The 26,802-nt window shown below is 42.6% G+C and overlaps 1 protein-coding gene across 8 annotated transcripts; it reads left to right on the forward strand.

Moving 5' to 3' along the window:
- The first annotated feature begins 930 nt into the window (after window positions 1-930).
- LOC123044856 (splicing factor 3B subunit 3) lies at window positions 931-25,703 on the forward strand. 8 transcript variants are annotated; one of them, XM_044467728.1, is made up of 15 exons: window positions 931-1,166; window positions 6,967-7,087; window positions 7,225-7,304; window positions 8,253-8,336; window positions 10,474-10,562; window positions 10,703-10,841; window positions 10,951-12,862; window positions 15,724-16,034; window positions 22,287-22,602; window positions 23,267-23,422; window positions 23,532-23,670; window positions 24,184-24,260; window positions 24,569-24,690; window positions 24,931-25,039; window positions 25,147-25,703. In XM_044467728.1, exons 2-15 carry the CDS (start codon window positions 7,052-7,054, stop codon window positions 25,318-25,320), a joined length of 3,744 nt encoding a protein of 1,247 aa, XP_044323663.1. In that variant the 5' UTR covers window positions 931-1,166; window positions 6,967-7,051; the 3' UTR covers window positions 25,321-25,703. The 8 variants fall into 8 exon arrangements, 6 of the variants coding, with proteins under 6 accessions (XP_044323663.1, XP_044323659.1, XP_044323660.1 ...); XR_006420581.1 differs by lacking the exon at window positions 931-1,166 and adding an exon at window positions 6,022-6,400 and having other exon boundaries at window positions 6,967-7,101; window positions 24,569-24,754; window positions 25,147-25,328; XR_006420582.1 differs by lacking the exon at window positions 931-1,166 and adding an exon at window positions 6,022-6,400 and having other exon boundaries at window positions 6,967-7,101; window positions 24,911-25,039; window positions 25,147-25,305.
- Window positions 25,704-26,802: the final 1,099 nt, after the last annotated feature.

Genomic DNA, 26,802 nt, shown 5'->3' on the forward strand with positions numbered 1-26,802 from the left:
TTCCATCACTATGGCAAAAATGTATGGGCTAAAGGCTGATCCTTGATGTAGTCCTATCGTAATTAATAAGGTATTGGTCTCACTATCACCTGCCCAAACACTTGGTTAAATCAGTAATTCTTGAATTACTACAAGGTACTTGATTTAGTATCTCTGTTATCTGTAGGGAAAGGCTGCGTACTATAGACCCAAAGTGGTCGGACCCTTCCCCGACCCTGCGCAAGCGGGAGCTACATGCACCGGGCTGCCCTTTTTTTTTACATAAATAATAAAATATCTAGATTAATGCTGTTTCCAGGACAGCGTCCGCTAATCAGTATCTAGGGCAGATCATAGTTCAGTTTTCTTTGCAGGTTCGCATCCAGTTTACAAGCTGGACCATATCAACCTTTGGAAATAGTTCTGCTAAAAATATTCTAACGTAACTCTGTTTTTGTCAGTTAGTAGTTGGAGACCTGGAGGGAACCTGGGTCTTTAGCAGTTATCAGCAGTTATCACTTCTTTATACTGCATGCGCCTTTTTTGTGTGTGACATCAGACGTTTCAAATATTGAAACAGGTAATGTTGGCCAAGTCAGACCAACCTCTTAGTTTTGCCTGTCCCATTGGAACCATGCCCTGTTAGGTTACTGTGCTAATATTAGTAGTAGACTTCTATCTGTAACAGGCTGTCAGTTAGGTCTGCCATATGGTATGAGGTAATTTAGACAAAAGCATACCACTTTTCTTTGGGGCTTTTGCTGTAGCTGTTATTGTGATGTTTTTATTTTTTTCACTTGCACATGCGTATGTGCCCCACGAGTGTTTGCGCCATGTGCATTACAGTTTTTCCAGTCTAAACCATTTTTTTGTCAGGTTGAAATGGTTCATGGCAAAAGATTAAATGCACAAAAGTTTTCAGTTGGAGGGACTCCAAGGAAAGTGCTATACCACAGCGATAGTAGAACACTGTTGGTTATGAGAACTGGTTTAACTGGTGCATCATGTTCTTCAGATATTGTCCAAATAGATCCTAATAATGGGATCTTGCTTTCCCGATTCAAGTGTGAACTTGGTGAAACTGCAAAATGCATCCAGATTGTGAAAATAGGAAGTGAGCAAGTGTTAATTGTTGGGACAAGTAAATCTACTGACCGGCCGATGATGCCAAATGGCGAAGCAGAAAGGTTAACATCTCATCTATTCTTTCTAATTAAGTGCTGCTGTCCTGTCAGATATCTTTGATCCATTAGCAATATTTTTTTATTCAACTTGCAATTTCAGTGTTCCAGCTATTATTGATCTGTTTACCTCAGGCCTGTCTGTTTGCTCATTGGCAGTCCTTCTCATATTTTTTCTTCTCTTCTGGCATGTGTATGAATTAGTAAAGCTCACGCCATTTTGTAAAAAAACTTAACTTTATTGTTGTTCACTAACTTTGCACCATACTCTTTTAAGTCAATTTTTTTGTGATTCTTATTTAGTCCTGAATGTTGAAGGGGAGCCTTGGTGCAGTGGTAAAGCTGCTGCCTTGTGACCATGAGGTCACGGGTTCAAGTCCTGGAAACAGCCTCTTGCAGAAATGTAGGGAAAGGCTGCGTACAATAGACCCAAAGTGGTCAGACCCTTCCCCGGACCCTGCGCAAGCGGGAGCTACATGCACCGGGCTGCCTTTTTTTTTTATTTAGTCCTGAATGTTCATGCTGTTGTAGACAGATTGCATCTTTCCTTTTTTCCTACTTGTAAAGGTTGGAGTTGGTGCGGAGTTCACATGTGGGACCACCAACCTTCACCAATAAACAAATGCACCCCTACCCACATGTGTGACTCGCAACCATCCAAAAGATAAATAAATGTACTTCCACTCACATGTAGCACCTAACACAAATAAAACAAGTACACTACTGCTTTTGTGTGAGATCAACAACAACAACAACAATAACAAAGCCTTTAGTCCCAAACAAGTTGGGGTAGGCTAGAGGTGAAACCCATAAGATCTCATGACCAACTCATGTGTTACAACAAATAACAAATGCAGAAATATGACTCCAACTCAAAATAATGCTCTTATTTTCAGTTTCTTCCCAACCAATTTCTTCCAGTCACAGAAATAAGAGTGAACAAATTATAATTCCAAAGCGGCGATAGACATTTGTCCTCCTGCCGTGCAGTCAACTTACTAATGCCTACACATATGTTTCGACATTTGAAATGTTGTGTCTTGCAATGATCGCTTACAGTTCTCCAATGCCTGCTGCATGATTTTTCATTGTATTTCTGTTCTTTTTAATCGTGAACCGCGCGCAAAGGCTGCAGGATACAATATTTTGATGATTTCCTAAGCCAGTGACTAAACTCCTCGTATTTTATAGTTTCGTAACAACGCATTTGCATTGTCTAGTATTTCCTAGTGTGAATAAGAAAGTGGATGTAAAAAGAAGAGCGGGATAAAAGTAAAGTAGGGATGAATTCGTCTCTTGCCTCACCGATCTGACACGGAGTTTTGGAAGCTACGGCCGAAGAAATGCAGTAAAGCAAGTCGTCTTCGGATTGGAGCTAAATTCCCAATAATTTTGCACATTCAAACAATGAAAAACCTTACATTTGCAATGATCTTATAATGATTTGTTTGCATACCATGTTTAAGCACTTAACCTCATTCTTAGTTTCTTATGTTGTACTATAAGAACATAAAGAGGAATCATCGTGAAGCAGCACAAAGGTTGTGGAGGAGCAACTCCACCTTGCTGCTACAATGTGTACAACACAAGTGTTGAAGGAACAGCTTCAACGTGCTGTGCTAGATATCGCTCTAGAGGCGAATTTAGGCCGATAGGGCAGCAAGAGTTCAATCCAGAACTCCTAGGGCACAAGATCTACTCCAAGATCTTAGATAAGAACAACAAGTTCTATTATAGGTAGTGGGTACATAGTCTCCGTTACGAAGTAGAGGTGAGGACCTCTATTTATAGGGGCTTTGGGAAGCCTTCACATGCTTCTACTTATAGCTGGAACACTCTAGAAAACATTATTTTGGGATTCATCTCTCAACTCACATCTACTTATAACTAGAGAACTCTAGAAACATCAGGTAGGGTAAAGAAAAGAAAAGAAATACTAGACCACAACAGAAGTATCTAGAAGTAGCCAAACAGATTTAGCATGTGTTTTTCTTTCTTCTCATCTAGTGTTCCTCATCATTCTCCCCTGTTTGTTTGGAACTCGCCCTCGAGTTATCTTCATAGAGCGCTTCTTCTGGATGGTAGAGAGTCAAGTCCGCGACATTGAAAGTGTTGGAGATACCCATGTCGCTTGGAAGATCTATCACATAAGCATTATCATTTATCTTCCTCACGATAGAGAAGGGCCCATACTTTCGCTGCCTAAGCTTCCCCTTAACACCTAAAGGCAGCCTCTCTTTTTGGAGGTAGGCCAACACCTTATCACCAACTTGGAATGATTTCGGCCTCCTTTTGCAGTCGGCAAGTTGTTTATATTTCTGATTTTGTGCTTCCAAAACACCACGAATCTCTTCAAATAACTCAGTGTAATTATCAGCAAAGGACAATGCTGATTTTGAGTTTCCCCTTGATAGTAGCTTTACCAGGTCCACCACATGTGTTCTTTAGTGTAGACAATGGAAAAAGGACTCCTTCCTGTGGATCTATGCTTGGAGTTATTGTAGGAGAACTCTGCAAGAGATAGAGCCAAATCCCACTGTCCCTTTCTTTCTCCACAAATGCAACGGATCAGATTACCCAAAAACTTGTTCAGCACTTCCGTTTGTCCATCTGTTTGAGGATGAGCAGTGCTAAAAAATTTCAATTCAGTGTTGAATTGCTTCCACAAAGTGAGCCCTCGTAACGAGAGAAACTAGAGGTTTTTTTTGCAAGAATGCCCTCGTAACAAGAATTACAGGATGAAGGGAGTATTTTTAGGTGTGTGTTGTTATTGTTTTAAGGTGTAAAGGCATGTTTATATGCGTAAAGAAATATAAGAGTGTTTCTTTACCGAGAATCGAGGGAGTAGTTAGGAGCGAACCAACCTATGCTTGAATGGTTAGGAGCAGGGTTGAAGTCCCGGTGCTCGTATTTATTTCTGAATTTATTTTAGAATTCTCGATGATGCGCATTCAGTGGGAGGAGACGTTCTCGTCGACGACGAGGTGCCTACGATGACTTCATAAATTTGAAGATGATATGCCAGCTCAAGTTTTCGGAGGTGCTCATAGGGGTATGATATGCGTGTGTATTCATAAGGGTGAGTGTATGCGCGTGTATATGAGAGCTTGTGCCTATAAAGTGTTCGAGAAAAAAGGAGTAGTTAGGCCTTCCACTATGTAGGCCAAAAGAGGTGCCAAATCTACTTTTACATTATTTGGCACCGGTGCCCTCCATAGCTCATGCGGTGCCATAAAAAGTTTTCTGGGAACCGGAGCAAGTTCGTGCTCCGATGCCCCATTCGAGCATTGCAATAGAATATACCACCATCTGTACACGCTGCTCCGATGCCCCATTTTTCTGAAGGTGGACGAGAGGAACTCGCGTGAAGGATTGACCAGGGGTTGGCTTGCTTTGATTTTTCTATGTATATCTGGGTCCCATTTTCTGGGGCTGCCCCCGCACAGTGTGAGGCGGGTGCCAAAGAAATTTACCAGGCCATCGATGCCCAGTCTACTATATTTTAACACTAGTGGACCCGTTGCGCCAAATGGTGCAGATGCACGCTAAAACCATGTCCGTGATGAAAAAAAATTATGGTTTAATCCCCTCTAATTGGAAACGCGGTGGACTGCTATGTACAATGAAATGAATATACATATTTTAACTTGATAGTACAGAGTTTAGGGTTTCTCTGCCTCTCGCCGGCTCCGCCACCGGTCCGCCTCGTCTCTGTTGGCCTTAGGATCATGGTGGCATGGTGAATCCCTACCCTTGCCGGTGGGAGGGCTCTGCTTTTAGATGTTCCTTTGACTTTGTTAGAGTTTGTGAGGGGTCACGACCTGCCCCACGATGCGCACGCGACGCATGAGGAGAGGCCGCTCGCGCCCCCAAAAACGGCCAACCCAGCTAATCGCAGGTGAGGCCGAGCCCACAAGTCATTGGCCATCTGAAATTACTGCGAGGTCAAAATAAGTCGTGAGGATCCAACGTATCAGATCACACAGAAGACCGTTTTGACCATCATCCGACGGCTGAGAAGACAGAAAATCGAGTAGGGATGGCAATTTTGCCCATGGGTATGGGCACCCGTGGGTATCCTACCCGAAAATAATGGGCATGGGCAAGACTTGGAGAGGTTTTGTACCCACGGGTAATGGGTATCCATATCCGCAAAATATATGGGTAGGGCATAGGTATGAAATTGCGCCCATGGGTCACCCAATGAATACCCACAAACAATGTTAAATGAAACTAACTCCTATGATATGTGGAGTCAACATCCAACTCTCATGGCCCACCCTAAATCTCTTATTCCCTAAACCGGCCATAGCACATAGGGCCACAGGTACTTGCTCGCCACTCATCCTACATCATATGTGTCTCCTCGAAGTGATGAAATCTCAACTTATCGTCATCGAACACATGTCCATCTCTTGATCTAGCGATCCACAATTCCCACTGTCGCCTCTCATAACGTTGGGGTATCACTAACCATTGCTCATACTCACTTGGTTTCTCCAAGATGCCACTCACCGGAGGAGACCACATCAATACTATACCGCTCGTCCATCGTCACTTAAATTTTAGACTCATTTCTCTACTTTTAAAAAAATTAAATGCCTTAGATTGTACCCATTGGATACCCATGGGGTATAGGATACCCGATGGGTATGGGCATGGGTATCAATTTATGTCCATAGGTACTGAAATGGATGGGTATAGAAGGTTTCCGTGGATATGGGTTTGGGCAGAAGAAGTTCATACCCACCCATATCCTGAAGGCAAATTGGCTATCAACCTTATATGTTAAAATGCCGGGCACCGGCTACGTAGTGGAAGGCCTTAGGAGTAATTTATTTTGACAGCAAAACCGAAAGGCCCCTGGCCCCTGGGCCGCCTCCTGTCTTCTCCTCAGCCGGTCGGGCACGTGACGTGACCGAGCCAACCGCACCCACCTCTCTCCCAAACCCTAGCAAGCGTTTCTCCTCTCCCCGAAGCTTCCAGAAGCGGCGCGCATGGAGTCCTCCGCCTCCGGTGACGGCGCCTCTGCCATGACGGCTGCTGTTGCTGCGGCAGCAGCGGTGGCGTCGTCCTCATCGGGCCCCTCCACCTCTGCCTCCGCCTTCTCCGCCGGTGTCTCGGGTGGGGCAAGCGCCACCCACTACCTCGCCAAACGCGTGCTCCATGGCAGCGCCGTGCAGCACGTCGCCCGGGGCCACTTCCGCTCGGAGCACCTTTGGGAGATCGTCCTCTGCAAGGTCGGCTCCTCATCCCCCCCCCCCCCCCCCCCCCCCCCCCCGACCCTGCTTGCCTAATCACGGGCTGTAGTGGAGAGCTTCGATACGTGAAGGGTTTGATCATGGTTTCCTTGCCAGTCTAATGGGAAGGGGTGCTCCTGTGTGCCGCAGAGTTTGGGTTTGGAGGTCTGGATCCGGGCGGGTTTGCTTATTGCTCCCCTCGTAGTACTACAAGTAAATAGGTGAGGAATTTGTCGCCGGTTTTGTGGGAACTTGTAGGCACAAACAGATCGTGGTTATTCAATCAATTGGGTTGGCTAACACTGTCTCGGTTCAGCAGCGTAATAATTCGAAACATTTTATGTCGGTAATGTGGCGTCTTCTTTCTCCATTTCTCAATCTACTTGGAGTGTGGTCATGGTAAAACCTGAATCAGAAGGTCGGACACTTGTAGAAATGTTTTTAGCGCTACATATGTTATATCAATCTCTTGTTGTAAGGCTGATGTATTATTTGTGCATGATGCTGTTGTTGCTTCTTGCTTATTATTACTCTGTATTTTACTGAAAAGTTGGTCATTGCTACAGGGAACTTCACTTGAATTAGTTGTGGTTGGTGAGGATGGTGTTTTACAGTCAATCTGCGAGCAAAGTACATTTGGGATTGTAAAAGATGTTGGTGTCTTGGACTGGCGCTTTAAACACTTCGGTATCTGGCCTGAGGTTCTGTTCATTTTCGTAACAAAGCATAATACTTTGCATCTCTTCTTCTTGTGCTCGTCTCTGTTTTAATTGCTTTTTGAGGTGTTAACATGTTGAATGATATTTAATTGCTGTATTTTTCAGATTGAAGGGAAAGAAATTCTGGTTCTACTCTCTGATTCTGGAAAGCTTTCTCTTCTTTGCTTCTGTTGTCAGATGCAGAGGTCAGTCCTGGTCCTTGTTAGTTTTTTCAATGCTCTTTTCTTCTATGCAAATTTGAGCTCCTTATTACGCAGCAAACAATTTGTTGCAAATTAGTACGTTGTACTCTAGCAGTATTCTGATTATAGATAACCGGGTCCTTGTGAGACTTGAAGAAGTTAGAAGATAGCATGCAATTTAGACATAGGGGGAAATGTGTATTTTTGTATATAGGATAGGATGCATATCACTTTCAACATCCTTTTTTTTTTTGAGAAATATATCACTTTCAGCATCCAACTCACCTGCTGAAATAGCAACTAGAATTTCAGAATCTGGAAGCTTGTACATTCTATACTGCAAACAGTAGCAAGAATTTGAGCGGATTGCAATACTCTTTATACTAATTCTACAAAGTACCTTGGTTTGTTGCCTATCGTTGCAAACTTTTAAGTTACTTTTACACATTCCCCTATGGGCTTCTAGTGTAGCAAGTGGGAACAAAGCTCATAACAATGGTTCGATGCTTCCAGCTCTGCACTTTCCAGATGAAATAAACAGAGTGAGGCGATTCCTGTAAATAAATTTAATAACCTGGTTCAGTATTTGAGGGCAGGCCTGGCGCAGTGGTGAAGTCCCTCCCCACATGTGCCAAGAGGTCCTGGGTTCGAACCAGCCTCTCTGCATTGGATTTTGCAGGGGTAAGACTGGGTTCCAATAATCCCTTCCCAGACCCCACCTTGTGTGGGAGCTTCTATGCACTGGGTCTGTCCTTTAATCTGGTTCAGTATTTATGGAAGCATGTTATCTGCTGGTTCTTAATCAAACCTAACGTGAACTTAGTTGATGGTATTTAGGCATGGAAGTTTCATTCTGCACATATGTCGTTGTGTTTGAGATTGATTGGAGTTGCTTAGATTGTTTGTCCACTATTCAGATACCTATTGTTGATAGGCATGGATTTTTTGTAGGTTTATTCCAATTGGAAATATCGAGTTATCTAAACCAGGAAATATGAGGGATCAACTGGGAAGAATTTTGGCTATAGACCACGAGTGAGTGAAAGTTCTTAGTGCTGAATCTTATGTTCATGGAAGTGACAGAATGCTTCTTACAACAGAGCTCTGGTATTCTGTTATCAGTCAGTGATATATTAACCCTTACACCACTCAAACTTTCTTTAGAGCAATTATTTTCTTTACGTCTTCTGTTATGAATTTACTCAATCACTGGAATTTATTATAGTGCACTTATGCACAGAACATCTTTGCAAGATTTTAGGCCTATTATGGCTGTGTTTGGTTGCGGAACGAAGTGGAATGGAATGTCATGGTTCCATTCCACTAGAATGGGTTGGTTCCGTCTCTGCGTTTGCTTGAGCACAATAGATGAAATGGAATGGTTACATTTCGGTGTTTGGCTGGAGAGATTGAATTGAATGAATTTGGTTCCGCTCACAAGAATTTATAACTCCACTCGCAAGCATAAATAGTTTTGAACAACATTTGAATTTCACAATGATTTATCACTGAAATATTTAACCTGATATTTGATTGTTTATATATAAAAAATGGTAGAGGGCAGGCCTGGCGCAGTGGTGAAGTCCTCCCCACTTGTGCCAAGAGGTCCTGGGTTCGAACCAGCCTCTCTGCATTGCACTTTGCAGGGGTAAGACTAGGTTCCTATAATCCCTCCCCAGACCCCACCTTGTGTGGGAGCTTCTATGCACTGGGTCTGTCCTTTTTTTTTATATATAAAAAATGGTAGTCACAGCAACTTTTCAGAAAATAAATAACAAATGTTGATGAAGCACAAAATCTAGATCACAAAGTATTAATGACAACAAAAATTGTTACTACCAGTCTCAACACAGAGCACACAAAGCTAGCACTAATCAAGTTGAGTACTACTGATTATTGGACGGAGAATGCCAAGTTAGAAAGAGCCAATCGAAGAAGCTTGCTCTTGCCACCGCTGATGCTTCTCTTGCTGCTTGCCGAACTGGCTGCTCCCTGGTTGGTGCTGCTACCGCCCAGGTGTGTGGATGCCACCGGCCGGCTAGCTGCCGGGAAGGAGACGAGCCGAGCCGACCGCCGCTTATCTGCTCTGCTTCCCAACAAATCGGCTGCATCTGACCTGCCATCGTTGCTGCTGGGTGAGAGGAACGGGAGGAGGGAGCAATCAGCTGCTGCTTGACGAGAGAGAGACGGGGGAGGAGCCGTCGTTCCAGAGGGCGAGCCGAGGGAGAGGCCGGATCGAGAGGGAGCCGCCCCGTCCTTTCCTAGATCCTTGGTCGAGGGGCAGGAGACACGGCGAAGCTGCATCTCCGACGAGGGGAAGGAGACGCCGGTGAGGCTGCATATCCAACCGCGGCGAGGGGGTGTCGTAGAGGAGGGGGAGGTGTATGGCCGCCGCCATGCCCATCGAGGGAGAGGGAGCGGGGCGCCGCGCAGGACGCCTTCCTCGTTGGTGAGTGGGGGACGACGCGAGAGAGACGCGTTCCGCGTGGTCCGGCCAATTTGGAGGAACCACCCGGTTCGGCATATAAGGGGAATATTCCTCTCCACGGAACCAGTGCGTTCCGTTCCCTTTTTCAACTAAACACAGGAATCGCTCCCAGGTGCAGGTCCGACCCGTTACATTCCACTTCATTCCCTGAACCAAACACACCGTATTTGTCTTTATCTGCAGTGCAGGCTTTATTTGCAGCTGTCTGTCTATTAGGTGGGAGTATTTGATTATGTGGCATGAGGAAATATCTGTGTACTTTTTGACGCTACACTTCCTGTTCGTGTCTGAGGGTTGATAGTTGACGCTTCTTTGACTCCAGAAATAATACCACTGCATTCCTAATGCAACGTTCTGGTTATCAGGTTACAATATTGATAAGCAAACACCTATGGACCTTATATTTGGAGGATGTAATCCAAGAAAATTTTTGAACTTTGTAAAATGGTCCTTCAGTGACTTGTGAGGCATTTTACGGATGTCCTCTTTTGATTCTGATATCGATATATATTCATTAGGAAGATTTGTTAATTGTGCAAAGCTTTCATGTGCATATGAACATGATACTGTAGACTGCAGTCATGAATGAATTTTCCTAAAATGATGTCTGCACAACCTTTTGAGCGCTTGGAAAATGGATCTTGTCATCTAGTTATTAACATTTGTTCTGTCTTTTGTTATCAGCTCTGCTTGGGTTGCTATTAGTGCGTACGAGGATGCATTTGCTGTTGTGCGTGTTGGAAGGACTCAGCATGTTTATGGTCCAAATGAAGGTGATTTCTTTGACAAGGTGGCTATTGAATATAAATAGTGCCTTTCCTACTTCTGTTGCTCAAGCCCAATCTAATCTAGTACATTATTCCAGATTTGAAGATCTTCCATGTCATAATTTGAGAAATATTTTATCCACCAGAAATTGTAGAGAAGGCAAAAATCGTGCATGCTGTATATAAGACCAGTGATATCCGCGGTACGGTTTGGAGCATGTGCTTCATGAGGACTCGCTGCTCGATGGATGAATATTACCCAGTTGTAGCAATGATAATTAACAGGTTTGCTCTTGGCTCGTTACATGCAGCTGCTATTTGATTTTTTTGTACCTTCAGTTGCTATTCAGTTCCCCAGTACGGTTGTGCAAGTGGCATAGTTTCTTTGTTTCAGGAAGGGCTCTGATGCGAATGACTTGTCAATGTATGCACTAGCTGCCAATGATGGTGGCATCCAGTACCTATCTGGTTACTCAGAACCTGGACCTTTGGCGCTTGAGATCGCAGAAATTCCTCAGCTGGATGGCTTTGGACTTCTATTTCGTGCTGGTGATATTCTAATTGTGGATCTTAGGGACCCAAAGGACATCTGTTGTACCATTAGAATAAGCATGACAGGAAGTCTGGTTGGAGAACAAATCAGTGTTGAAGATTCATGTCGAGGATTAGATGTTGATGACGATGTTGCTGCTTGTGCTTTGCTAGAACTGAGAGATTCTGGAAATAACATAATGATGGATGACAGTTACATGGCTATTGACGGTGCTGATAACCCAGGAAGCATGAAATCAAGGGTTATTTGCTCATGGAGCTGGGAGCCGGATGCCATGCGAGGACAACCGAGGCTGATCTTTTGCTTGGATGATGGAGAATTTCATATTCTGGAATTTAATTGGGATACGGAAGGATTGAAGGTATTGCCTGAGCGTGTCCATAGGGGTTTGCCTTGTAAACCTCTTTTATGGATGGACAGAGGAATGATAGCAGGGTTTGTAGAGATGGGAGATGGAATGATCCTTCATCTTGAACATGGTAGACTGGTGCATAAAAGTACAGTTCAGAATGTAGGACCAATATTAGATTTAGCAATTGCTGACTACCATGGTGAGAAGCAGGATCAGTTGTTTTCATGTTGTGGAATGTGCCCGGAGGGATCATTGCGTGTTATAAGGAATGGTGTTAATGTGGAGAAACTTCTGAGGACTGAACCTATTTATCAGGGTGTTACTGGTTTGTGGACGTTGAGAATGAAGAGAACTGATACATATCACTCTTTTCTTGTATTGGCATTTGTTGAGGAAACAAGAATACTATCAGTAGGACTGAGTTTTAATGACATCAGTGATGCTGTGGGATTTCAGCCTGAGGTTTGCACTTTGGCATGTGGTTTAATAGCTGATGGTTTACTTGTGCAAATTCACAGCAAAGGCGTAAAGCTTTGTTTGCCTACATCATATGCTCACCCTGAGGGCGCCACCTTAACTTCTCCAGTTTGTGTTGACTGGTATCCTGATGTCACTATCAGTGTTGGTGCTGTTGGACATGATGTTGTTGCTGTCGCTACATCAAATCCTTGTTGCCTATATATTCTCAGGGTCAGACCATTATCTTCACTCCAGTACGAGTTGTATGAGACACAGCATGTCCAATTGCAATATGAAGTATCTTGCATATCCATTCCGGAGGAGGACTCGAGACTTAGAACGTCATCTTCTGCTTTTGGTGGTGATTTTAGGAAGAGAAAAGGGAATAATTCTGCTGCTGAAGTTGATGTTCGCATGTTTGCTGTCATTGGAACTCATAAACCTTCTGTGGAAGTCATCTCATTGGAACCTGATGAAGCATTTAGGCTGCTCTCTATTGGGTCTATATCAGTGAACAATGCGCTCGGTGCTCCAGTTAGTGGCTGTATACCTGAAAATGTTCGGTTTGTAGCATCTGAGAGGTTCTACATTCTCGCAGGTCTAAGAAATGGCATGCTACTCAGGTTTGAGTCAGGAACAAGCAAAGACCAGTATCTCCCTGTTTCCTTTTACAAGGAGTCTTTTGCACCTTCTCTTAATACTCTCCTTCAGTTGGTTGCTATAAGGCATATTGGAATTACCCCTGTAGGCTTGGTACCATTGCGTGATTCAGCTAATTCTGATATTATTGTTCTCAGTGATAGGTCTTGGCTATTATATGCTAGTAGACACAGCTTGGCATATTCATCCATCTCATTTCTGCCTGCGTCCCATGTGACTCCAGTATCTTCTGTGGATTGCCCCAGCGGTCTGCTATTTGTTGCAGAGAACTGTTTACATTTGGTAAGTTACTAGGACTTGGTTGAATCCACAAAACAAAACATGTGTGCACACCTTCTCTTGTGAGGGATCAGGGTGATTGCGTTATTGCTCATAGTGCATATCTCGAGCCATGGAGTCAGACAAGGTTTTTGAATCGAGTCGTTATGGGGTTAGCGACCCTTGACGATTCGTGCCGTGCCGATCGACTAGTCTCGACTAGTCGAGGTGTTAGTCGATCTCCATTTACGACTCATTGACTAGTCGCGGCTAGTCGTTCGACTCGAAAACAGGGGGAGTCACTGAGATAGATAGATTGATAATACGATTGTATAGTGCATATTAAGTTCAACTGTCAGATTAGAAATTACTGCTGTTGTTTGATGCCTATTAAGTAGAAATATGTATACTACCTCTGCTCTTCAATCAATATCTAGCATGGGGTTCATTTCTGAATTTTGACCCAGGACCTCCAGAACACAAGTAGGGACACTCTACCATTGCGTCAGGCTTGCCTTTTACCATTCATATAGACACAAGTAGTTAAATTTGACAGATGGAAATGATTGTAGATTTGTGAGAAATGAGAAATTCCAATCATTTTTGAAATAAATTTTTTCCTGACACATAAATAGAGAGATGTAATGGTAGAATTCTTGTGTTGGCGACCGTGTCAGGAGATGGCACAAATTTCCATGATAGGCTGTAAGAGCATCTCCAACAGATCCCCAATAACAGTTTTTCAGATCATGGGGATGCTTGCTTTTGCAGATCCCCAATAACCCCATCCCTATTCAAACTGTCATATGAGCCCCACTTTGTCAATGATCTCTCTCTCTCTCTCTCTCTCTCTCTCAGAATGGTGGTGCGGTGGTCAGTGGAGGTGGTGTGGTGGTGGTGCAGTGGTCTAGTGTTTGGAGGCGGTGGCGGCGGGGCAGGTCCAGGCAGCGGCGGCGTCTGGTGGGAGGGCGGGTGGCTGAAATATGGGGGGAGAAGCAACTCCCCCTCTATATTGGGGAGTTGGGTTTATTTATTGGTGATTCACCGAAAACTTCTTGGGGAAAGGGAATCTGTTGGAGCTGATTTTTTGGCCCAGCTCCCCTAATACCGATATTAGAGTCTGTTGGAGATGCTTTAACTGGAGTGAACGCCAAGATGGAGGGATCTATACTTCTTCCCTCTCCGACTCCTGTTTTCTATCTTACACCCATTTTGTGTCCTGCATGAGATAATTTCCTGGGATTGGGAGCGAAGAAACAGTGTTTTTATGTCTTTGCTCACGTCCCAAACAACTACAGCGGTGGCTAATTCCATGGCTAACCAAAGAACCAAATATAGTCCCATGACAAGTTATGTTTTGCTGGCCAACAAGTATTGTATGCAGATATCACTTGGTTAAATAAACAAACAACAACAAAGCGTTTTGTCCCAAGCAAGTTGGGGTAGGCTAGATATGCCTTGTCACGTATTCCCTCGTTCCTAATTTATCACTTGGTTAAACAAACAAACAACAACAAAGCCTTTTGTCCCAAGCAAGTTGGGGTACGCTAGAGATGCCTTGTCACGTATTCCCTTGTTCCTAATTCGGTCCTTTATTGTATGTCCACAATCCACCTTAGCATGTGCATTTCGGCGACACTCATTTGTTCGATGTGTTGTCTCTTAGTAGGCCAACACTCCGCTCCATATAGCATCACAGGTCTGATCGCCATCCTGTAGAACTTACCTTTGAGCCACTTTGATCCTGTGGCTAACATCCTCATCGATACCACCGTTGCTTTGTAGCATTGAACCCAATTATCGGGAAGTGTCCCTCTTAGGCACTATATGTCCTTCTAAGCTAACCTCTCCCTCCTCACCCCTAGCACCACTAAAGTCACACCTCATATACTCGGTCTTGGTCCTGCTAAAGACCCTTGGACTCTAAAGTCTGTCTCAATTATAATTTCATATGGATACCCAATCTAGTCTCGTCAACTAGGACCACATCATCACCAAGGGATATCTCCTTGTATATCCTTTGTGACCCTGTTCCATCACTATGGCAAAAATGTATGGGCTAAAGGCTGATCCTTGATGTAGTCCTATCGTAATTAATAAGGTATTGGTCTCACTATCACCTGCCCAAACACTTGGTTAAATCAGTAATTCTTGAATTACTACAAGGTACTTGATTTAGTATCTCTGTTATCTGTAGGGAAAGGCTGCGTACTATAGACCCAAAGTGGTCGGACCCTTCCCCGACCCTGCGCAAGCGGGAGCTACATGCACCGGGCTGCCCTTTTTTTTTACATAAATAATAAAATATCTAGATTAATGCTGTTTCCAGGACAGCGTCCGCTAATCAGTATCTAGGGCAGATCATAGTTCAGTTTTCTTTGCAGGTTCGCATCCAGTTTACAAGCTGGACCATATCAACCTTTGGAAATAGTTCTGCTAAAAATATTCTAACGTAACTCTGTTTTGTCAGTTAGTAGTTGGAGACCTGGAGGGAACCTGGGTCTTTAGCAGTTATCAGCAGTTATCACTTCTTTATACTGCATGCGCCTTTTTTGTGTGTGACATCAGACGTTTCAAATATTGAAACAGGTAATGTTGGCCAAGTCAGACCAACCTCTTAGTTTTGCCTGTCCCATTGGAACCATGCCCTGTTAGGTTACTGTGCTAATATTAGTAGTAGACTTCTATCTGTAACAGGCTGTCAGTTAGGTCTGCCATATGGTATGAGGTAATTTAGACAAAAGCATACCACTTTTCTTTGGGGCTTTTGCTGTAGCTGTTATTGTGATGTTTTTATTTTTTTCACTTGCACATGCGTATGTGCCCCACGAGTGTTTGCGCCATGTGCATTACAGTTTTTCCAGTCTAAACCATTTTTTTGTCAGGTTGAAATGGTTCATGGCAAAAGATTAAATGCACAAAAGTTTTCAGTTGGAGGGACTCCAAGGAAAGTGCTATACCACAGCGATAGTAGAACACTGTTGGTTATGAGAACTGGTTTAACTGGTGCATCATGTTCTTCAGATATTGTCCAAATAGATCCTAATAATGGGATCTTGCTTTCCCGATTCAAGTGTGAACTTGGTGAAACTGCAAAATGCATCCAGATTGTGAAAATAGGAAGTGAGCAAGTGTTAATTGTTGGGACAAGTAAATCTACTGACCGGCCGATGATGCCAAATGGCGAAGCAGAAAGGTTAACATCTCATCTATTCTTTCTAATTAAGTGCTGCTGTCCTGTCAGATATCTTTGATCCATTAGCAATATTTTTTTATTCAACTTGCAATTTCAGTGTTCCAGCTATTATTGATCTGTTTACCTCAGGCCTGTCTGTTTGCTCATTGGCAGTCCTTCTCATATTTTTTCTTCTCTTCTGGCATGTGTATGAATTAGTAAAGCTCACGCCATTTTGTAAAAAAACTTAACTTTATTGTTGTTCACTAACTTTGCACCATACTCTTTTAAGTCAATTTTTTTGTGATTCTTATTTAGTCCTGAATGTTGAAGGGGAGCCTTGGTGCAGTGGTAAAGCTGCTGCCTTGTGACCATGAGGTCACGGGTTCAAGTCCTGGAAACAGCCTCTTGCAGAAATGTAGGGAAAGGCTGCGTACAATAGACCCAAAGTGGTCAGACCCTTCCCCGGACCCTGCGCAAGCGGGAGCTACATGCACCGGGCTGCCTTTTTTTTTTATTTAGTCCTGAATGTTCATGCTGTTGTAGACAGATTGCATCTTTCCTTTTTTCCTACTTGTAAAGGTTGGAGTTGGTGCGGAGTTCACATGTGGGACCACCAACCTTCACCAATAAACAAATGCACCCCTACCCACATGTGTGACTCGCAACCATCCAAAAGATAAATAAATGTACTTCCACTCACATGTAGCACCTAACACAAATAAAACAAGTACACTACTGCTTTTGTGTGAGATCAACAACAACAACAACAATAACAAAGCCTTTAGTCCCAAACAAGTTGGGGTAGGCTAGAGGTGAAACCCATAAGATCTCATGACCAACTCATGTGTTACAACAAATAACAAATGCAGAAATATGACTCCAACTCAAAATAATGCTCTTATTTTCAGTTTCTTCCCAACCAATTTCTTCCAGTCACAGAAATAAGAGTGAACAAATTATAATTCCAAAGCGGCGATAGACATTTGTCCTCCTGCCGTGCAGTCAACTTACTAATGCCTACACATATGTTTCGACATTTGAAATGTTGTGTCTTGCAATGATCGCTTACAGTTCTCCAATGCCTGCTGCATGATTTTTCATTGTATTTCTGTTCTTTTTAATCGTGAACCGCGCGCAAAGGCTGCAGGATACAATATTTTGATGATTTCCTAAGCCAGTGACTAAACTCCTCGTATTTTATAGTTTCGTAACAACGCATTTGCATTGTCTAGTATTTCCTAGTGTGAATAAGAAAGTGGATGTAAAAAGAAGAGCGGGATAAAAGTAAAGTAGGGATGAATTCGTCTCTTGCCTCACCGATCTGACACGGAGTTTTGGAAGCTACGGCCGAAGAAATGCAGTAAAGCAAGTCGTCTTCGGATTGGAGCTAAATTCCCAATAATTTTGCACATTCAAACAATGAAAAACCTTACATTTGCAATGATCTTATAATGATTTGTTTGCATACCATGTTTAAGCACTTAACCTCATTCTTAGTTTCTTATGTTGTACTATAAGAACATAAAGAGGAATCATCGTGAAGCAGCACAAAGGTTGTGGAGGAGCAACTCCACCTTGCTGCTACAATGTGTACAACACAAGTGTTGAAGGAACAGCTTCAACGTGCTGTGCTAGATATCGCTCTAGAGGCGAATTTAGGCCGATAGGGCAGCAAGAGTTCAATCCAGAACTCCTAGGGCACAAGATCTACTCCAAGATCTTAGATAAGAACAACAAGTTCTATTATAGGTAGTGGGTACATAGTCTCCGTTACGAAGTAGAGGTGAGGACCTCTATTTATAGGGGCTTTGGGAAGCCTTCACATGCTTCTACTTATAGCTGGAACACTCTAGAAAACATTATTTTGGGATTCATCTCTCAACTCACATCTACTTATAACTAGAGAACTCTAGAAACATCAGGTAGGGTAAAGAAAAGAAAAGAAATACTAGACCACAACAGAAGTATCTAGAAGTAGCCAAACAGATTTAGCATGTGTTTTTCTTTCTTCTCATCTAGTGTTCCTCATCATTCTCCCCTGTTTGTTTGGAACTCGCCCTCGAGTTATCTTCATAGAGCGCTTCTTCTGGATGGTAGAGAGTCAAGTCCGCGACATTGAAAGTGTTGGAGATACCCATGTCGCTTGGAAGATCTATCACATAAGCATTATCATTTATCTTCCTCACGATAGAGAAGGGCCCATACTTTCGCTGCCTAAGCTTCCCCTTAACACCTAAAGGCAGCCTCTCTTTTTGGAGGTAGGCCAACACCTTATCACCAACTTGGAATGATTTCGGCCTCCTTTTGCAGTCGGCAAGTTGTTTATATTTCTGATTTTGTGCTTCCAAAACACCACGAATCTCTTCAAATAACTCAGTGTAATTATCAGCAAAGGACAATGCTGATTTTGAGTTTCCCCTTGATAGTAGCTTTACCAGGTCCACCACATGTGTTCTTTAGTGTAGACAATGGAAAAAGGACTCCTTCCTGTGGATCTATGCTTGGAGTTATTGTAGGAGAACTCTGCAAGAGATAGAGCCAAATCCCACTGTCCCTTTCTTTCTCCACAAATGCAACGGATCAGATTACCCAAAAACTTGTTCAGCACTTCCGTTTGTCCATCTGTTTGAGGATGAGCAGTGCTAAAAAATTTCAATTCAGTGTTGAATTGCTTCCACAAAGTGAGCCAAAATGCAGCAAGAAACTCGCTATCACGGTCTGAGACGATGGACCTTGGAACTCCATGAAGTCTGACCACTTCTCGAAAGAATAGGTTTGCCACATGATGAGCATCTGTTGTCTTGCGGCATGGGATGAAATGAGCCATCTTAGAGAATCTGTCCACGAGCACAAACACAACATCACTCCCTCGTCTTGTTCTTGGCAAGCCCAAGACGAAGTCCATAGAGATGTCCTCCCATGGAGCGACAGGAACAGGCAAAGGCATGTATAACCCTGTGTTCTGGACTTGGCCTTTGCAGGTTTGACATATAGGGCATCGCTGAACAAACTTTCCAGCATCTCTCTTTAGTTGTGGCCAAAAGTAGCGAGCTTCTAGGCTAGCAATAGTCTTGTCCCGTCCAACATGGCCACTAAGATCACTTGAATGGAGCTCTCTAACCAGCTTGTCACGTAGAGAACTTCTTGGAATGCACAAACGATCATTTTTGAAGAGATATCCATCTTGCATCAAATAGTCATCACCTAATGGTTGGCCCCTTGCGTGCTTTACCCAAACATGGCCAAAATCTTCGTCACCCTCATACAACTCCTTTATTTGATCCATGTCCGGAAGTTCAGCTTCAAAAGAAGTCAAGAGGCATGCACGACGACTCAAAGCATCGGCCACTCTGTTAGTTATTCCAGATTTATGCACGATGAGATAGTTAAACCTCTCCAGATATGCTGCCCATCTTGCTAGCATGCGGTCAACATGCTTTTGATTTCTAAAATGCTTCAAGGATTGATGGTCGCTATAATATATGAACTCTTTAGGCAGCAAATAGACTTCCCAAGTTTTCAACGCTCTGAAAACGGCATATAATTCTTGCTGATAGGTACTCCACTTCTGTCTAGCTTCACTTAACTTCTCACTAAAGAAAGCAATGGGCTTCCTTTCTTGAGATAGGACAGCTCCAATGCCTACTCCACTTGCATCACTCTAACTCAAAAGTCTTGTTGAAATCAGGTAGCACCAAGACAGGAGCTTGTGATAGTTTTTGTTTAATCTCATTGAAACTAGCTTCAGCTGCTTCTGTCCATTGGAACTTTCCTTTCTTCAAACACTCGGTAATTGGTGCCATGATAGTGCTGAAATTCTTCACAAATCGCCTATAGAAAGTTGCAAGGCCATGAAAACATCTTTCCTCAGAAATGGTCTTCGGAGTTGGCCATTCTCGGATTGCTTCAACCTTAGAATCATCAACACGAATACCGTCACATGTTACGACGAATACTAGGAAAAGAAGCTGTGTTTGCAGGAAAACACATTTCTTCATGTTGACGTAGAGCTCATTTTCCTTTAGTACTTCTAGCACCTTCCGAATGTGATCAAAGTGTTCATCCTCATCCTTGCTATAGATCAAGATGTCATCGAAATAGACCACAACAAAGTGGGACAAGAATGGTCGAAGGACATGATTCATTAAGCACATAAAGGTACTTGGTGCATTTGAGAGTCCAAATGGCATGACTAGCCATTCAAACAACCCTTCCTTTGTCTTGAAGGCGGTTTTCCATTCATCCCCGGGTCTGATACGGATTTGATGATATCCGCTTCTTAAATCTAGCTTTGTGAACACTCTTGCTCCACTAAGCTGATCCAACATATCATCCAGACGGGGAATAGGGAATCTATACCTTACAGTGATCTTGTTAATGGTTCTACTGTCCGTACACATGCGCCAAGATCCATCTTTCTTGGGCGCGAGCAGGGCTGGTACAGCACATGGGCTAATACTTTCTCGAATGTGCCCCTTTTCCAGCAATTCCTCCACTTTCTCCTTCAATATATCATGCTCCTTTGGGCTCATTCGATAGTGTGGAAGATTAGGAAGACTTGCTCCCGGAATTAAGTCAATTCTATGTTGAATTCCTCTCATCGGTGGCAAGCCTTGTGGCTCTCCAAGTATGTTCTGAAATTCTGCCAATAAACCACGTACCTTTGCTGAAATTTCAACAGTCAAGTGCTCTTCTCCTTTTACAACAAGTGCAGCACACAAATCTGCCTCCTTCAAGTCTTCCATAAACTCATGAGAGGCATGGGAGATAGTTAACATAGTTTTCCCCTCCTCCTTAGAGGTATTACCTTCGGTTTTGTTTGGTAAGATAACGATCTTTCTCTTGTTCCAAATGAAAGAGTAAGAATTTTCCTTGCCCTTGTGTTTAGTATCCACATCAAATTGCCAAGGTCTCCCAAGAAGAACATGGCTGGCATCCATGTCTCCCAAGAGTAAGAATTTGAGCGATAATGCTTGCCCAAAGAAAGTGGCAGGTTGCATTGTTTGGTGATCCTCATATTCACTCCTTTCTTGATCCACCCAATATCAAGCTTTAAATGGTTCACCAACTTCTGGGAGATAAGATTCTCGCAACTGCAAGGCATGTGTTTTCTTTCTTCTCATCTAGTGTTCCTCATCACATCGGGACGTGAATTTCTTTTCTTTTTTCCCTTAGGGGCTAAAGAATTCTCTGAAAATGCTAGGCAAGCAAGGTGCATCATGAAAGCTACACGTGAAATCTTAGGATAGGATGAAGTAGCTGCCTCTTGCCAGGGAAGACATAGTGTAGATGGTGGATATGCAAGTGAACATGGGTGGATATGCCCACACTCCGTTTTTCTTTATTTGGGTATATCAACAAAATCTGGAAAATTCACAAATGTGTATATGAGAGCACGAGCAAAGAATTCTGAAAAACTATACACATTTGTAACCTGTACAAAATACGTAACTTTGTGTGCACCGTTTCCATATTCTGTCTATTTTTGTATGTATTGTTTGTACGGATACAAATATTCATGCCTGGCATAATTTTTATCGATGCCCTGACTTTGTTACAGTACATAATTGTGAATTTTTAAATCGGTGCATATGCAAATGAATGTTCGAAATATCTGCACTTAGGTAATTCTGTTGTAATGGACGTTGATCTTTTTCTATTCCCAAAGAGGCTACAAGCTTGAATGTTGTGTGCGCTCAAGAAGCAGCCAACTATGGTTAGCTGCTGTATCTAAAATTAAGTTAGATTTCATTTGGTTAATGCACTGATTATTTGATTAGATATCAACTCTTGAGGCTATAAGGTTCTGATTTGACTATGATTTCCACTAGCCAGGCTGCTATTGCAGCACCTTGTAATCGAAGCTACATGACATGACACCCTATCGATGATCTAGCCACCTTTAATTTGTTAAATTTGAAGCATTTTGTATTTAAACTTAATATTTTTCTTAAACAAAAAGGGAAACAGGTAGCCCTTTTTGCAAGTTCCCATTTTGTTGCCTGTAATTCCAGGTTGGTTCTCGCCTGGTCATTGCCTGCCATGATTTTATGTGGATGCCTTTTCCAAATTACTCGCTTAGTACATGGTCTTCGTTCCAATTTATCATTCATTATTTAGTTGATTGCGGCTTAATCATTTGTCTTTATGCTATGTTGATTTGTTCTTCTGTTCTATATTGTAGCTGCTGCACTTAATCTATTTTTTCCTTTTCCATGACTTGTCACTGTGAACTGTTTTTTAAACTGTAACCATTATCTCCTCATGAAGCAGTATCAAAGGACGCCTAATTGTTCTAAGCTTGGATACTCTTGGAAGTCCTCATGAGTGCAGTTCATTTATTCCGACTTCTAATTTGAGTTCCTCTTCTCATACGGGCTCATTCCCTGAAATTGTTGGATATGCAAATGAAGAATTCTCTAGCAACAGCATGTGCAGCAGTCCTGATGATATTTGCTACAATCAGATTCAATTTGAACAAATAGCAGGACACCTGAGATCACTGACTCATGTTACCTTCACTGGTGCAGTTCTTGCTGTATATCCATATCTAGACCGATATGTGTTGGCAGCAGCTGGTAATACGGTATGATATCAGTTATTTCTTTAGCTCTACTTTTTGATAAATCACTTGGAAATTGACTCAACGACAGAGCAATGAGCAAGACTAGAAAAGTAACATTGCAAAGGAGCTCGGTTTTGTGACAGCCATAACACTCGTTCTGCAAAGGGGCTCAGCCTTTCCGCTATCACAATTTATTCCCGTTCTTGGTTTCTGCCCCCCCCCCCCCCCCCCCCCCCTCACAATTTGGAGACAACGTGCATGTTGGTGGGTGCAGAGGCAGAGTAGCCTCATCGCTCATAGTAGCGGGCATTTTGTGACAATATCAGCTTGACAGCTAGACCAGTGAAAAGTGCGGGGTTGGTTGGGTGGGGAAGAACAGAAAGGATAGGGTGCAGTGTCATTTTAAGTTAAAACTGTGAGGATATTCCATGGGAGAGTTAATTTTCCCCAACAAAACAGTTTTTGTGATAACAGCTGGCAATCAAACTCCTATCTGTTGTTATTTCATATACTCCCTCCGTCCGGAAATACTTGTCGGAGGAATGGATGTATCTAGACGTATTTTATTCCTCCGACGGAGGGAGTACTTACTAAGCTAAATTTCTCAAACTTGGTTTTAGTTTGACTACCATCAATTGTGGAGAATCATTCTGACACTCTTCCCATTTTCTCTCTATCTTGATAGCTTTCTGTATTTGGTTTTGTGAATGAAAATCCTCATCGTATGAAGAAGTATGCCGTGAGCAGAACACGATTTACTATTACTTGTTTGAAGACATATGCATCACAGATTGCAGCGGGTGATTGTCGTGATGGTGTTCTCTTCTATTCTTATCACGAGGTAACATTGGGTTTAAATGTTGCATCTTCACAGATGATGTTTCTTGTTATGGAGTAATGCTCTTATAATCGCCTCTGATCCTGCTCTTCTCTTTTTTTATTGATATCAGAATCTTAGGAAGTTGGAACTTGTTTATGCTGATCCTGCTCAACGATTGGTGGGTGATGTTGTCCTCTTAGACTGTGAAACTGCTGTTGTGTCAGATCGTCGTGGTAGCATATCTGTATTATCCTGCCCTGGACTGGAAGGTACACTGTAGCTGATTTGTGTATATGTAGATGAGTCTGATAGTGGTATTTCACTTATACTTTTGTGGTGGTTATTCATAGCCTATCGTCTCACTTTCTTGTCTTATGTACTCCCTCCGTTCCTAAATATTTGTCTTTTTAGAGATTCCAAATGGACCATCACATACGGATGTATATAGACATATTTTTGAGTGTAGATTCACTCATTTTGCTCCGTATGTAGTCACTTGTTGAGATCTCTAGAAAGACAAATATTTAGAAATGGAGGGAGTATGTGCTAAACATTTAAGTCACATCCTAGCTTAGCACACAGAAAATTGGTTGACGTAAATTGGTTGAGGACATGTTGCTGTGGGTATTGTTCTAAAGTAGAAGCTTAGGATTCCTCGTTTGTATATGTCTGTTTCTCATTGTTTATGCCAGTTTCTCATTGTTCAAAGCTGCTTCCTAAATTATCGCATTCTTACTTTTCTTTTAAGATGTACTTTGACATCTTTTAAATATATCTTGCAGTTTCTGAAAGTCCAGAAAAGAACTTAGCTGTACAATGTTCATTTTTTATGGGCGAAATAGCTATGAGCATCCAGAAGGTGAGTTTTTATTGCTTAGGGTCTTAGGGCTAATCAGTTCAATTTTACCATGAGGGAACACCGAGGGAGTGTTTGGTTGGCAGGGATTTGTTTAGGAATTTTGGTATTTAATTCTAAGATTTTTTGGGTCTAAATCCCCCTACCCAACAGATCCTTAAGGATCTCACCCATTAACCGTGGTTTTATTTCTTTGTTATGGCTTATCCTGTTTCTATTCCTTCACTTGGAAAAATCACACTAACTGTTAGCTTTTCCTAACTATTTAGAACTAATGGAATGTTGTAACTCGTTTGTGCAATCTACCGTAGGCTGCATTTAAGTATCGGCTCCCTATTGGTGATGAGGCAGACCCAGTGTTGGAATCAGCTTATAACTGCGTTGTGGCGAGTACTTTGCTGGGGAGTGTTTTTGTTATGATTCCGCTCACCAGGTATGCTCTGAGATTTGAGACATAGAGGTCTCTTCTGGGCATGTCTTCTCAATGTCCTTCACATGTATGTCAACCAATCGTTGCTCAGTTGATTCCCCTGCCACTGTACTACACTGGAGTTCTGTTTAATGTCTTCTCATCGAACATAGAGCTGTGTAACTACCTTTTTGAAGTGATATTTCATACACATCTGTTAATAGTTCTGACCCAGTTTCTGAAGCTTATGAACTGATAACGCAGTGAGGAGCATCAACTGTTGCAAGATGTCCAAGAAAGACTTTCACTTCACCCGTTGACTGCTCCAATCTTGGGAAATGACCATGCAGAGTTTCGTCGACGTGGTATCCCGGTAGGACAATTATCCTTACTCTTTGAACAACTGTACAAAATACTGCTAATTCTATGTGATAAAGTTGTTCTGAAAGCCTTTAGTGACGTGGGCCGTTGATTTTACAGTCGGGAGTGCCTTCAATTCTGGATGGTGACATGCTGGTGCAATTCTTAGAGCTCACCAGTGAGCAACAGCAAACTGTACTTGACGATGGGTCTTCAGTAAAGGCACCACGCAGGTCTATCTCAGTTTTCCAGGTCATGCGAATGTTGGAGCGGGTCCACTATGCGCTGAACTGAGGTTTTCTGCAACCAACTTGGTTCACTCATACCGCTGGTGGCTTGGTACTGCAGATAATACCCTGCCGTGACCTGCAGATAATACCGCCGGACCAAGGTCGTACACATTTGGTGCTGAGGTGATGTTAAGAGTGTAATAGTCAATACCCTGCCGTGACGTGCGTCTCCCTATTTATAATACTCCCTCCGTCCGAAAATACTTGTCGCGGAAATGGATATAGATGGATGCATCTAAAACTAAAATGCGTCTAGATACATCCATTCCCCCGACAAGTATTTCCGGACGGAGGGAGTACTATATAGACGTTGTAAAGTACCGAAGTCTTTTTGTACATAAAATTTGGCAAAAGAACATCCTCAGAATTGACGAACGTTGAGACATCCTGAATAGAAGTGTTCTTAAGCAACAGGAAGGAGCTCTGCCTTCTCATTTTGCTGAAAGAATTGGCCGCTTCACATGACATGGGATCAACAATGTTGTTGCAACCACTGTCGCGACTCCACCATGCAGTTGCAGCTTCAAAATGGCATCCATGAAGTGCTGCACACCCCACCCTGAGATTCCACTTCATCGTAATATGAGGTTGCTGCTTGGGGGCATTTTTACCACCCGGGTCAGTCGATGCCTCCATGGAGCTTCAAAACGAGTCCTTGCGCAAGTGTTTTTAAGTCTAACCACACTATTAATTATCATAAAAAGCTTCATAGGGATTCAATTTATGTCGGAGGATTAAGAAGCCACATATGTCGTCCCAACAAAGGGAAATTTTAAGTCTGATCCCACAATGGCGATCGGACGCCTCTTGGCTCCCGTTGGATTTTGACAACGCCTTGCACAATGTCTATATATGGCGTATTGCATAATATGCTTTTAAGCATCTACATGTTTGCTTCTTTCTTGTACCCAACCACCATAATGTGTCCGTACTAATTTGTTCATGCTTCAACAATGGTTCACCAACACATGAGATGCATCAATATTACATGTGACATATTTCAACCGTCATAAACTTGTGCTTCAAAATACAAGTACACATGTCTCATAGCAAAAGTTATGAAGCATGGGTTGTAGTATTGCAAGTATGTTTATCTTACGATGGAAACAAGTCTGAAATGAAAGGAAACACGTGATTATAGAGTCCTGGAGTGAAAATCATATATGAAAGCAACATAATTAAAGAAAGTTTGTGAATATACTTGGAAGCAAATTTCATTCACCGTGCTTTAGATAGAAGCAAACTTCAGCCGTGTTGGAAGCAATGTCGGTAAATAATAGAAACAACATGTACTTCCCGATGTTGAAAATCATTGTGCTAAGGTAACTAATTTATTTGCCTAAAATCTATAATAATTAGTTTCTAAAAAACCCAGCAATTCCGAGCCATTATCGGAAGAGCATGCAACATAGTCAAATGCCACGTGTGATAATTATGGTGATTGATTTCAAAACTGGTAACCTTCACGTGGGATGGGCTGCATGCA

The sequence above is a fragment of the Triticum aestivum genome, chromosome 2B (genome assembly GCF_018294505.1).
Source record: "Triticum aestivum cultivar Chinese Spring chromosome 2B, IWGSC CS RefSeq v2.1, whole genome shotgun sequence".
NCBI classification, from domain to species: Eukaryota; Viridiplantae; Streptophyta; class Magnoliopsida; order Poales; family Poaceae; genus Triticum; species Triticum aestivum.

Excerpts from the sequence above, each read along its gene's own strand:
- LOC123044856 (XM_044467724.1), top strand. The coding sequence starts at position 6,158 with ATGGAGTCCTCCGCCTCCGGTGACGGCGCCTCTGCCATGACGGCTGCT. Across the intron at positions 6,401-6,966 it reads GGGAGATCGTCCTCTGCAAG|GGAACTTCACTTGAATTAGT; the intron begins GTCGGCTCCTCA and ends TCATTGCTACAG. Across the intron at positions 25,040-25,146 it reads TTCGTCGACGTGGTATCCCG|TCGGGAGTGCCTTCAATTCT; the intron begins GTAGGACAATTA and ends TTGATTTTACAG.